Below are 14,619 nucleotides of genomic sequence, written 5' to 3' on the forward strand. Positions count from 1 at the left end.
CGCAGCCGCAACAGGTCCGGCCGGCTACAGCGGGCTCCGAAGGCGGGTTTGTGGCACCCGAGTACCGGGAAGAGGGCACCTCAGCGGCGAGCCGCGTCCGCAGGCGAGGACAGCAGGACGTGCTCCGAGGGTAGGTGGGCAGGCGGCCTTGTGCCTGGGGTGGCCGGTTTGTTGGGATCCTCAGCTTGGCGGCTCTCCATCCTACCCGCTCCCTGAATGAATCTTATGCTGGCGGCTAGCGTTTCACTCCCCTGTGCCAGAAGACCCCCAGGAGCGCCTCCCCCTTTTCCTTCCCAACCCCAAAGCTCAGCCAGCGGAAAGACCTCCCTCTGGGGGTTGGGCACGGGGTGAGTAGGGGTCCCCCAGGTGCGGATCGCAGAGCGTGCCGGGCCCGCGGTGCTGGAACAGGTTCCTAATGTCTGGCAGAAGGCGGGCTTGGGTCTGCCCTGCGCTGGGGCCAGTGGAGCCTGCCTGCTCCCACCGTCGGGGGCGCCGCTCCGGAGCCTTTTGTTTGAGGACGAGTGCGGGGTTTACAACTCATTCTCTAATCATCAACCCGAGCGCTCCACCTTCTGACGCGCCTTCCTTGACACGTCCGGGCCGAAGTAACAGTAGATCAAGGAAGAATGGATTTGGGAATGAGAGAAAGGATTTTAGAAATGGAATGTCCCCTTTGTTCTCTACATCCGGAGGCTAGAATAGTAGCAAATTATATGTTTCCCTGTCTCCTTTCGCCCTTTAAAGGCACGCAAAAGGGAACAGATGAAAGGGACGCTTTAGAGATTTCGGACCCTCCCCATTCCAATGTCTAAAGGAGCATTTACCTCTATGTCTGCCCTCCATTCCTAAATTTCAGGAATTTAAAGTGTGTTCCTACACCTACGTTTCTGACAAGGTGCTTGTCCCTTGCAGGCCAAACGTGTGCGGCTCCAGGTTCCACTCCTATTGCTGCCCAGGATGGAAGACGCTCCCTGGAGGAAACCAGTGCATTGTCCGTGAGTGCTTGGTTGGGCCCTCAGCTTGGGGCAGAACCCTCAGACCTATCTTTGGGTCAACCTTGTGTTCTATCTTTTAGACACACAATTGCATGTAAAAATCCATTGCCCACAGAGCAGTGATAATGGGGACGCAGCCCCATGTGAATGGTGGCAAAGAAGTGGCCAGTTTTTCAGAGCAGACTTCACTTATGGAATCTCTTGAAGGGTATTCATGACAAAGGTTTTAAAGGTGCTTGGAAGTTTTATCTTTTTGTGTCAATAAAGTGAAGAGAGGTTGTGTTGGAGCAATTCCCTAGATAACTCAAAACCATTTTTCCTTTAAAACTCCAGATAAGACCACAGAGTTAATTATGTAAAGTATCTGGTTTTAGACTCTGCTGAGATTTAGGCCTTATGAAGATCAAGCATTCTTAGGCCTTTATACAAAACCACAGTTATTATTCTCTGGTTTCATCTCAACAGCCTCATAACAGAGATGTGAAAGGAGCACACTCATGGTATTTTGAATGGACCCAGATTAACAAAATTTGTAGAGGGAACTCTTTCTAGTGGCTTGACCTTTTGGGGGAATATGGTGGAGGAGACATTTAAAATTTGCATTCCCAGATCCTAAATCTCATAGAGTACAGTTTTTCACAATTTGAATCTTAGAACTTGAAAATTTTGTGTTTCTGACCTAAAAATTTGGTTATTTTATTCACTTTCCAACATGTGTATGCAGGTCTCCCAAGTTCTAATTGGAGAACTCATTAGTCATCAGCCTCCTAGTCCAGAACTCTGCAATGTCTTATTTTGCATGCCTGTGAATTTGTGACTTGAACTGTAGTGGACTTCTCCTGTGTGTTTGTTCAGAGGAGAGCCAGGTATCATATGTAGACAACACATTCATTTGGAGGTAATGTTGACTTTGAATTGACCTCAGTGTTCTCCATGATTATGCAACTGTGAACAAAGAAAAAGGGCAACCCACACTAGACCAGGGATAATATGGATGTAGTGGCATCTCCAACTCTATATTTATGGGTTTTGTGGCCCAAGATAGCCCCTTAATGCTATTCCTAGGCATTTTTTTTTTTTAAGGAACAAAATCTCAAGTACCATGAAGACTAGTTTCTTCTTATTTTTCTGCCCTAAAGTCCCACAATATCTAATAATGATGCAAAACAGGAAACAGCAACTATATTCATAAATATTTTAAATAAACTTTCTGCTTATAAGCTTTTACTTTTATTAAAAAAGAGAAAAGGTGTTGCTTTCTTTTCTCTCTAGCACAGAAAGTCATATGTGAGGCTTTTAGGGAAGGTGCATTTACTCTTTCAGGCCAGTAGGGCATTACCAGGGCTGCTTTACACTTACATAGTTTCCTAGAATCCTGAAACAGCTAACGTCACTCACCACACACCTGCCATACTAGTCGTGAGTGACTTAGGCACTGCGGAAAGTCTGACTCACTAAATGTAATGAATGTGAATGCCATTATTGAGTTGGAGAACAGCCGAGGAGAAGGGATTGGTTTATGGTACGTGTTGAAAATCTGTAAAGTCAGGTTTTATTGGATCAGTGTGAAATGGGAATTCCAGAGAGCAGAGCCTTCTAGAATATTTGCAGTAGAAGTATATGCATGACCCCTTGAGTGTCAGCTTTAAATACTTTTGGTCTTTGAGTAACATTGTGACCTTTAGTTGTTTAGAAGATTGTCTTTGAAAACCTGAGTAACACTAACTATTGTAGCTTATGCTTCTACTACTTGAAAAAAATGGGTGCTTGTGAGAAACACTGGGATTTGCCTGTATCAGTAATCCAGGCAAAAGCATACACCTTGAAATAGTATCTCCAAGAAATATTTATATTTTTGTCAAGAGAATATCTATGAAAATAGTTATTAAAAACATAAATTTAATTTTCTGAGAGTGTAAAATATAATGCAGAATAAAAGGAGAATATAATGCCTTTATAGCCTAATGCATGGGTCTCATCTAACTTTTAGCTTTTAGTAGACTTCATTAAATTCAGTAATTCAATTATTTTGACATTTAAAAAAATAACATGTAGGGAAAATCACAAAATTAAAACTATTATAAACTTAAAGTCAATAATTTGAATTGTGCAATTATACTGCAAACAGTATTTTGATCAGAGAAAAAAACAGTGGGATGGGATTGGTCCAGATTCATAGCATTTGGGATCTGAAGACACATCAACACAATCCAATATAATCCCTCTATTTTATGTTACTAATATGAAAACTGAACCCAGAGAACATGTGGGTTTTTCTTGAGCTCACAGCAGGTCAGTGATAGGGTGAGAAACTGGCCTCTTCTGTACCATGTATTCTTGGTCCTGTCATTTCTCCTAGTACCACTGAAGCCCCAGCACCTAGATCCTCTGTTCCTTTCCATCTAGTATTTATACATCTCACGGTTTTAATGTTTGTAGGAGGCACTCATATTTAGGTGAGGCAAACCATAGTCTGAGGCAGGTGCAGGAAGAAAGGGCCTGAGAGCTCTTGTTTGTCTCTGGCTCACAGAAACACACTACACTCACTTTCTGAAGATTTCCAACTCTTCATACCTTCACTGGGTTTATGATCTGGATGAATGAGGCTTAGAAATGTTTTAATGAGCATTGGAGAGTTATTGATGATCTGAAACTCTAGTACATTGCAGGAAGTATTAGTCAACTGTGTGGTGGGAATCATATTCTGGCCTAATATATTTTTAACTTCACACAATGATATTTGACACTGTTTTCATTTATAAGGAATTCTAATGGAGATGCTGGCCATATTATATGAATGTCAAAAGGCAATTTGAAGAAGGAAAACATTTATTGAATTAGTTTGCTTCTGTAGAACATGTCCTTTAAGTTATGAGGAGTACAAGATCTCTTTGAATGTTGTGTGACTCCTCCCTAGCAAAAGATATACATGTATATTGCTGTAAATATTTACAGCTAGTTTCAGGACATTCCCAGACTCCTCTTTTTGTCTTCATGATCCAGGCATGGAGCATGAATGCATGCAGTCTTTGTGCTCAAAGAGAGAATTCAACTGTGGATATAGAGATAAATCTTTCAGCTCTTCAGTGAACTGACTCTAAATTTGGGAAAGACTTCCCACTTGAAGGCACTGGACTATAGGTTTTGAGTGTCTGTGGTATGTGTGGCGTCAGTGAGCCTAACATTCTTGGCTGTGATGACCTTCATACCTTTGTGTTTTGAGGTCACAGCTGCAGGAGGCTTTGATTCTCTCCCCATCTAAATGTCTCAGTGGCTTTCCTGAGCAGCAGGAATAGGCCGAGTTCTGGAGATAATATGGAGGAAGAAAGGCAAGAGGAAGGAGAGAGGGAATTATTAAGGGGAACAAAGATTGATGATGGGGCAGGTCAGATACCAGCCGGGAAGGAATGTGCATGGAACCCCTGAGGTTTGGCCAAGTCATTAGGGCCTGGAGTCTCTGGCTCAACCATTTTCACATTCACTGTCCTGCAAAAGTTCTTTGGACAGAGGGCTGTGTTCTCTAAGGCTGTTTAGGATCTCTGTGTTTCCTTAATACAGCTTGCTAGGGGGATAAAGATTGCTTCTCAATGAACTCTGCATTTATGTACTTATTTATTTTGTTTGTTTATTTTTTGAACTCTGCATTTAAACTCAGTCTTGGATAAGAAAAAACACAACTTGTTCTGATAGGCAAATTAAGTAATTAATATTATGGAATTTGAAATAACTTCCTTTATAGGGGCTGAGAACATAGCTCAGTTGGTAGAGTGTGTGCCTCATAAGATATTTGTAAAACTTATTCCCATGTTTTTAATGGGTAATTTCATTACATATCTAACATGAGACATTTTATATAACATGTTTATATCTTACATTTTTCTTTGTTTTAAAAATTTAGATTTTTATTTTGCATCTTTATCTTATTTTTTATTTTGTGTATTTATTTTATTTTCATCATACAGTTGTTCATTCACTTTTCTCTTGTGTTTTCTACAGCAATTTGTAGAAATAGTTGTGGAGATGGATTTTGCTCCCGTCCTAACATGTGTACATGTTCCAGTGGCCAAATATCACCGACTTGTGGAGCAAAATCAAGTATGTTTCTTATATGTGACCTTGTTTACTGTATTTTCCTGAAGTTTTTGAGTAAATGATAAATGTCCTTTATAAGAAGTTATAAATCTGTGATTATTTTACTTGCAAAGTAGATTGATATTAATTTTTGGAGTAAGAACTTTTAGTGGCTTAGTTATTACTTCAAGTGGGTAATGGTTTTCAGTAAGAAAAAATGTTTTCATTGTGGCCCAGGAGCTGTATGTCTCAGCAATAGAAAAGCCAGAATTCAGTGATTCTTTTTGAATAATAGCTACAACTTAGTAGGTTGTTATTATGGGAAAGTTACAGTTTTAGATGTTTGACTACATTACTTTAGAGAGTCTTCACATCAACATTTTGGGATATTGTTATGTACTCATTTCACAGAGTAGGAAAGTAAGATGGACATAACTAACCAACCCAAGGTAACACAGATTTGAATCTGCGTTCTGATGCCTAAGCCTATAGACTCAAATATTAAGACTGTATTTATTGCCTCTGTGTAGCTACTGCAGCTCATATCCTGTTTTGTGGGTTAGCTGCAAGGGAAGGAGAACAGGATTAGAAAGACAACAGATAACTTATAAAGTTACGGTTTATACAGATTACCTTATTCTGCTTTACACACACCAATTCTCAACAACACTATAAGATAACTGTAACAGTGGACTAAGATCATGTTATTCACCACCCAATTAAAAGTTGTTAGAACATTAAAGTCCAAGATGAATCTTTTAAGTAGGTATTGGAGAAAACATTATAACAATGTGGAAACAGGTATTTTTTATTTAATTGCTCAGTATTTACACAAATGCTTGAGTCTGTTTCAAGTGAGTGTGAAGTTGTTATATTTTAATAGTTTCCTCCAGAATTTTCATTAAACAAAGACTCAATCTGGAGTCTGTCTGACTCCAGAATGAAGATTCAAGATTCATACAAGACATGTCCTTGTCTTCTGATGAAATTTCTTATGAAAAACTCAAGTTTCACTCTTTGAATGTAAACTGCATTTTCTAATTTGGACTAGTAAGTTTCCTTTTTTTTTTGAAACCTGTCATTCAAAGGCATCCAGACTTTCTTGATCATCTTGATCAGCACATTTTCTGAACAGCTTATCTGAACCTTTCACCCTTGCCTGATTGTCTGCAAGATACCCCTGCAAATATCTTTATTATTCTGTTCTTGGTTTCCTTGGCAAAAAAACAAAACAAAACAAAAAAACACGAGTCTGGAGAAAGTTTAATTTCTTAAGTCATCTACCTGTCCAGCTGAATACCCTCTGACCCACTCTCAGCTCATAGTATATGCTTTAGCAGGGAATCCATGCATTTATTTGGCCTTGTAAATACTGAATTCCTTTCTAACAAGAGCTTTTCTGACCTCAGTTCTCAACCTTCTTAACTTTCCTAAAGCTTTTTACCACCACTCATCACTACTTTCTTGAAATACTTTTTTCTTTGTAGTGTCCCTAATTTCTGTTAATACCTCTAACACGTCTTGATTTTTATTTTTTTAGTCTTTTTTCTCTGTCTTCATCAGCCTTCCATTTAAAGTATGGTATTCCCAAGAGTTATGTCCTCCATAGAAGAACTTATTAGCATAGGTGTCTTCAACTCCTACTAATATTCTTCTTTTACTGATTATTATTTCCAGAGTAGATCCTTTCACTGAGCTTTACTCCTCATGTTCCATTTCCTATTTTATGTCTCTGCCTAAATATTTAGAAAGCATCTAAAACTCAGTAGCAAGTCTAAACTGGAGCACTTCGTTCATTGTGGACTCCAGTCTACTTCCGCAGTTCCTCTTGCCCCAGCCAGTGGCAATGCCATCCACCCAGTGCTTAAGCAATTGCTTCTTTTCTTTCTCCATTCAACTTTTTCAGTCAGACCTATAAGGTTCTACTAGAAAATACAACTCTACTCATTCTTTTCTTAGCACTTCCACTGCTACCATGTAATTCAAACCATCCTCATTTCTCACCTGGACTCATGTAAACCTGCCCTGTTCAAATCCATTCTCTGCAGAGCAGCTAGAGTTATCTTTTAAAAACATAAAATGTATAACTTCTCTCGATTTTTGAAATCTTTTCTTTCTTTTTTTTTGTAGTAAGACATTTACTTTACTTTCTTTTTTTTATTGGTTGTTCAAAATATTACAAAGCTCATGACATATCATCTTTCATACATTTAATTCAAGTGAGTTATGAACTCCCATTTTTACCCCAAATACAAATTGCAGAATCACATCAGTTACACATTCACATTTTTACATAATGCCATATTAGTGACTGTTGTATTCTGCTGCCTTTCCTATCCCCTACAATGACTCCCATTTTGCCTTTGGGATATAGTTAAAGCCCTCTGTGGCTGAGGAGGCCTTCATCCTCTGCTTGACCTCTGCCTGGCTCTCCAAAATCTCTATTTGCCTTTCTTTTTAATCCACACAACATTTTAGTCCTTCAGAAGAAACCCTTCATCATCGTAAGGTCTATTGGTTTGCTGGTTCTTCTCCCTCTGAAATTCCTCCTTGGTACTTCCCATGCCTGGCTCATTCTCATCCTTTGAAGCTCAGCATAAATGTCCCATCAAAATGGTCTTGTCTGATTCCTGTACCTAAGATCCTCCTCAACTCTAAGTTATTCTCTTTCATATTAGTTTCTTTCAGACAGTTTATCACAGTCTATAATGACTTTGTGGTATTGTTTACTGGGATCTGGTCTGTATCCCTATGGAATGCAGACTCTATGAGGACCAACCCCAGATCCATCATGGTAACAGACATGTAACCCCTGTAGGCTGAATGGATGCGAGTGCCTCCTGCAGGCTAACACAGATGCTATTGGGAACTTTATAGTGATTTCCTTTAATGCTGAAAGTGAAATGTATTTTAAGTACATACCAAATAACATGTTCTAACACATATGCCTGTGTATGCACTTATGACAAATAATAAATAAAAATTTGTTGGATGGTAACGTTTAGTTCTGTAGAATATATTTGTCATTGAATTGAACATGTAGTGTATAGTTTTATAAGCTTTCAATACTATAATTTGGTGGCAAATATTTGCCTATTATTTGTTGCTCTCATTTGCAGTTCAGCAGTGCAGTGTGAGGTGCATGAATGGTGGGACCTGTGCAGATGACCATTGCCAGTGCCAGAAGGGATTTATTGGAACTTACTGTGGACAACGTAAGGAACCATGGAGTAGACTTTACTATAAATAATTTGATTTAGTGGGTATTTCATATTAAGTTATAATTTAAGGTCTTAAAAAGCCTATGATCCTTTGAGAAAGCAGATTTATGTATACTTTACAATTTCTAATATGTAACCTATAAGAATTTTTAATGTTTAGAATTTTTCTGTTAAAGTATTGATGTTATTGAATAGCATTAGTACTTTATCATATTATTCCTTATTTTCTTTTCGCTAGCTGCATAAAACACATACTTTCTTGTAAAATGGTGAAGTATGCTGGAAAACACTCCAACTTTCCCTTCCCCATATATATGATTTTTTTGAGATTCCAACATTAGCCCCAGGAGAGCCAATCTCATAATTTGTTCTTTGCTTAAATGTGTTTAATACCACGATACAGAAGTGGTTTTCAAAAATTAGATGTCATTATGAAAAAGGGAGCTTTAATCCAGCAAAGCTATCTTCATGGGATGCTATCCCACAGCAACTGAGAAAGCTTTGTAACAAGGATGGAAGGACTGTGGTTCCTGGATTGTGACACATCACTGGGGAATGCTTTTAGTTAATGCTTCCCAAATTGGGACTTTATGGGAATTCACATATTTTCAAGTATGGATGAGAAGAAATGCATGATACTAAAGACAGCTGAATCACATGTAGTATGATGGTCTCTTTTTACTTTATTTGTATTTCATCAGAGACAGCATCTAAATGGTAGGATGCTAAATTTCATGGCTTCCCTAAGAAATATTGATCTCCTTTCTCAACATAGAAAACCCAAGTCCTAGGTGTTCAGGAACATCTACCTTGCTTTTGATTAATATTATGGTATCTTTGTTGCAGCTTTAATTTTTCTTAGTTGTAATAAAAGATGCATAACATAATATACCATTTTAACCATTTTAAGCATACAGTTCAGTGGTGTTAAATACGTTCACAGTATAGTGCAGCATACCCATTAACCACCTCCAGAACCTTTTTCATGTTGTAAAACTGAAATTCTGTACCCACTAAACAACCCCTCATTTCCCTCTCATCCCAGCCCCTGGCAACCTCCATTCTGCTTTCTATGTGTTATGAATTTGACTACTCTAGGCACTTCATTATGCACTTCATAGAAATGTAATCTTATTGTATTTGTCCTTTTGTAGTTTATTTAACTTAATACAATGTGTTCAAGGTCCATCAATGTTGTAGCCAGTGCCAGAATTTTCCTCCTTTTAAAGGCTGAATAATATTCCATCGTCAGTATATACACACTTTGTTTATTCGTGTATCTGTTGATGGATATTTGAGCTGCTTCACCTTTTGGCTCTTGTGGGTAATCTGTGACAAACATGGCTTTGAAAATATCTACTTTCAGTACTTACGTAGATATATCCAGAAGTGGAGTTGCTGGTTTGAATGGTAATTCTAATTTTTAACTTTTTGAGGGACAACTATTCTGTTTTCTACATCAGTTGTATCATTTTTCATTCTCATCAGTAGTACACAAGGGGTCCAATTTATCTGTATCCTAGTAAACACTTATTTTTTTCTCTTTTTTATTTTATATCCATCTTAAGGTGTGAATGGTATTTCTTTGTGATTGTTGCAGTTATTTTTATGATTCCTTTCTGCTTAGGGTAATTATAGCTTTCCATTTATAAGTGTTATGCAGTTTTCCTTCAAAATAGTTTTAAGCTATTCACTGATGTAGCTCAGTGAAAGAGTGCCTACTATGCATGTGCAAGGCCCTAAGTTCTATCCGCAGCCCCACCACAAGAAAAATAAATTAAACAATTGGAAGTAAAATAGGTGGATCAATTTAAGGAAAAATATTCCATAAGATCAATAGTCAGCCAACTTCTTCTGTAAGGTCCAGGTAGTATATGGTTAAGACTTTGCTTTTTCTGATGTGAGTACTGTGTGTATTCTGTCATTGAAGTGCAAGTGACCATAGACAATGTGCAATTGAAAGCGCTTGGTGTATATTAGCAAAATTTTATTGCTGAAACAATTTATAGACACTGAACTCGACAGTTTTCTCTTGTCATGGCATAGTATTCTTTTCATTTTTAACCATTTTAAAATGTAAAAACTTCATCTTAGCTCATGGGCAGCACAAAAGCAGGCAGTCAACTGGGCCACAGTCTGCATACCCTTGTGTGAGTGGTTCTCAGGTGTGACAGAAGTTGTCAGGGTAATCTGAGATGGACTGACGGTTAGAAATGCAATGTTAAAGTACTTAAGAGAACAGGTTGCATTGAAGCCAGTTTTCTAGCAAGAATAGGAGGGGCCAGTCTAATAGTTTCTCTAAGCTAGTGTTGACCAGGGGAGAAGAAGACAGGTTTGGACGAGTGGGGCAGAAAATTTCAACAAAATTTATTTTTTAACATGTGATTCTGCTTCTATATTTTCTTTGTACATTTAGGTATTTCCTCAATATTATACAATGGATTCCAGTTTATAACCAGAAAAAAAATTGTTTTAGGAACGCAATACTGATAAGGAAGCAGATTTGTAATTTTTTTTTTAATGCCTGTTGCAGACTTAGGAGATCCAGTTGTAACTTGTAGAGAGTTCAGTAGCCATACAAAAGACATGTTTATCCTTCTCAAAATTCAACCTTTGGCTCAATGGAAGAGAAAATGATATTTATTTGAGAATCCCAAGGGAGACAGCCTTGTCTCAACTGATACTTCAGAGTTGTTTCAGATCTATCCTGAAACTCAATATTTTCAGCCTGAATTCAGCTGATGAATTCATGGATCCTGGGTATCCATGAAATGTATTTCTTGACTGTTTTGCAGAACAAGCTCTGGTAGGCATGTCCCTTCTCTGCTTGTGAAACATAAAAGGGAAGCCAGGGAATAGAAAGTACTTTTCCTTCATGAAGAGTGCTTTGAGGACCTTTTGCCCCTGTGTAAAACCATGTCAGTGCTGCCACACTCTCCAATCAGATGAACATGTGTTCTCTGGATGTCTCATGGAATGAAGCTTCCCAAGTCTAATTTCATCTAGGGTTAGTAAAACACAGGTGCAAGCAAAATATGTACCTAGCAATATTTATTAATAATCAAATATGATGGAAGTGTGATAACCAGTAGATAACAGCTCAAGAAATGGCTGAAGGATGACACTTTCTAAGTTGTCTAATATAGAAAAGGTGATACAATATTTAAAGTGAAGGAAGAGACACCAGTTTTCAGCTTGTGAATCCAGAAAAGCCCTGGAAATATGATATTTGCTAAAATAAGGATGGCAAAAACATTTGAACTGCTTAGCTGCTTTCCCAGAAATGTAGAGAGCACTCTTTAGAAAGTATTCTTTCAATTTATTCAACGATGTGGAGTAACTGCTGTTCCCTGCCCCTTGCATGGTGCTGGGAGTGTGATAGTGAACAAGCACAATGATGCCCTCCTAGAGAAGATGATTGACAAGTAAATGAAAAGGTAAACAGCCAGTGCAAATTCAGGCAATGAGAGGGTCTAGGATAAGAAGGAAACAGGACAGGATGAGAGAGAGTTTGAGTCAGATTAGCAGTTCTCAGCTGTTTTACATTGTGGATGTCTGAGAAGATGACATTTTACACATAGACCTGAGTCTGTGCATAGGGGAAAGCAAATTCAAGGGCCTGCAACAGAAATCAGACTCCAGGCATTTAGGAAGCAATGAGAAAACCCCCGTGGCTGGAATAAAGTGAGGACAAGGGATAATGGTAAGAGAGAAACTTAAGAGAAAGAGGTGTAGGGCCTCCGCGGTCAATGATGATTATACCCTGAATATGAGAAGCCACTAGAGCATTTTGAGTCGTCATGTGATGCGGTAATGTCATTTCCTGATTTGGGAATGACTGAATGGAGAGTGGGTTGGGTAAGAGGTAGTGGGGCTGAAGACGAGAGTTTGGCTTTGTATTTTTTGGTTGGAGAAGTTTGTCAGACTTCCAAGGGAATGGCAATCTCTTTGAATTCAGATCTTAGGACAGAGGTCAGAGATAGAGAGACACAAATTAGGAAGAGACTGATAATATTTCAATCTTGGGCCAAGGTGAGGATCACTAGAAAGTTGTTATAGACAGAGGAGGAGAGGGTGGAAGCTAGATCTCTTGAATCAGCCCTGCATCTTGAGGCCTGGAGGAGAAAGCAAAGCCAGCAAAGAGGAGTGAAAGAGTGAACCACAGGAAAGGAGGAAAGCTGGGAGGGGGACTCTGGGAAGAAAGGAAAAGGGCGGCACCCACAGTGAACAGTCAGTCACACTGTCCTGCCTCCAAGCCATGGACTTTTGTTTCTTTTTTAACATTCGAAAACATGTTTTAGAATGCTTTTCTTATGTGCTTGTGTTGAAGTCACAACCATAATTTGAAATTGGACTTATGCCTCAGTGTTTGCACTCTGCAGAGTAGCACAGGAGTGTGTCTAATAAATACGTGTGCCTGTCACATCACCCTGCACGGGGTAAGTGCTCAGGAAGCGTCTGCTGATAGAGTGTTCTTTACATACCTGGCTTGTATAGTACTTAAATAGTGTCCTGTTTCACAAGCTGATGTTGCTAAACAACACCCCTTCCCCCTCACTGAGATTGTGGCAGCAGTGAACAGACCCTGAGCTCACATTTCCATCTCAGGGTCTTCTTCTCCCCAGCCTTCTTCTTACTGCCATGTTAGGGGTAAGTGGTTTTTTTTTTTCTTTTTGTGGGTGGCCAGCATTCTTTTCCCAGAGGAAACTGTGGCATGTTCAATTTCTTTCCAACTCCAATCAAATGTAAATTACTATTTCCAATATTTTTGTTAAAAAAATACTGTTTTATAAAATACTTTTTATTCTAACTCATTTGAAAGATGGAAATTCATGGGTTTTTTGTTTGGTTGTTTTTTTTTTTTGGTTCTACTTCTAACTATTTCCTGCTTTTCTTCTTTTGCTGTTGCTCTTTCATCTTTCTCCCGGAGAACAAGTCTCCTTTTCATAGAAATAGTTGTTCTGTAGTAAAAAAAAAAAAAAAAGAAAGGGAATTAATTGAGCATACAGAAGAACACCTACAGTACATAGCCACTGTACGGTTGGTTTGTCTTGTTTAATTTTATTTAGTTCTCATGCCATTTGTGAGGTAGCAGTGATTGTCCATGTTTTACAACAGGAAAGCTGAGAATCAGAAAATTGATGTGATGATGGGAGTTCTAGGAACAACAGAGCAGAACTTGTCTATCCACTACACTGATCTGCCTTGCAAAATAGTGGGCAAAGTGAGATTTTGTCAAGGTGCAGAATTTCATTGTGTTCCTACAGCATATTGAACACACGGATGGGAGTTTTAGAGCAAACAAACTCTGGTTCCTATGCTGGGAGAGCCTATTCTCACATGAGTGATGAGATTATAGCCAAATGACTGTATTAGTGGACTTCAACCTTTCTGTTCACAGGACCCTTATCAATATTTACAATATTCAAATTTAAAATGAAAAGTTTAAGAAATAGATATGTATTAATCATTTAAAAGTGATAATAAACCCATGTTACATGTTAACAAAAATATTTTTATGAACAATAGCTTGTTTTCCCAATTCCCAGAAAACAAATTTACCAAGAAGGAAAGCAAGGTCAGCCTAAACCAGAAAGTTGTTAAATTAGGTCTAACCTGTAATGGGCCAGATTTTTCTGGGAGAAGCCCAAAGCTTACCAGCCATGCCCTCCTTCTTGGGATTTGGAAGCTCTGTCTTGAAAAACCCTGATGGAAGCCTGCCCTTCTTCCATTTCCCCATGTGAGTGTCTCCATCAGTGGCGGACATCTGCCTTTGCCTCATTCTGTTTTAAAGGTTACTAAGCGATGAGGGAATATGCCTGGATAGATGACCTGCAACTTGATAACATTCAAAGAAAATTCCACACGTTTTCATTAATCTCATTAGATTAGAGTTACCACTTTACAATTGGAATCTTCAAATCTTGGCAGTTACTTTTGTGGAACCACACTAATGTAGAATTTTCTGGTAGGTTTTGTTCTCTTTCACATTCCTATCCACCCCCATCTTTCTCACGCTCCTTGGGACCTTTAATCCCTTTCCCCTGTCTTTTATAATTACTCCTCTAATTTTCTTCCTGCCCCATGTTCCAAGGCAGTGATGAGTCGGAAGAGCCACAGTTGGGTCAGTCAGAGAAGGTGTGTTGTGGGGGAGATGAACTTGTGCAGAGGCATGCACAAGTGATCAAAGCATGACTGCAGACAAGCCACTGGCACAGAGACGCCTTACCATGAAGATACCTTTTGTTTCCCAGTGTGTTTTGGTCTTGCTCCCATCAGCAGCACAGAATGTTGTCTGTGCACTTTGCATGGTATAGGCAATCCCGTTCAGC

General features: G+C 38.8%; 1 protein-coding gene across 1 annotated transcript in view; it reads left to right on the forward strand.

Annotated features, from left to right (window-relative positions):
• Positions 1-14,619, forward strand: part of Fbn2 (fibrillin 2) — a 232,106-nt gene that overhangs the window by 1,404 nt on the left and 216,083 nt on the right. The window contains exons 4-7 of the mRNA XM_015500761.2: positions 6-130; positions 913-995; positions 4,992-5,090; positions 8,186-8,281. Coding sequence (XP_015356247.2) covers positions 6-130; positions 913-995; positions 4,992-5,090; positions 8,186-8,281 — 403 coding nt within the window. The remainder of the gene's footprint in view (positions 1-5; positions 131-912; positions 996-4,991; positions 5,091-8,185; positions 8,282-14,619) is intronic.

Source organism: Marmota marmota, unplaced genomic scaffold, assembly GCF_001458135.2.
Source record: "Marmota marmota marmota unplaced genomic scaffold, marMar, whole genome shotgun sequence".
Lineage (NCBI taxonomy): Eukaryota > Metazoa > Chordata > Mammalia > Rodentia > Sciuridae > Marmota > Marmota marmota.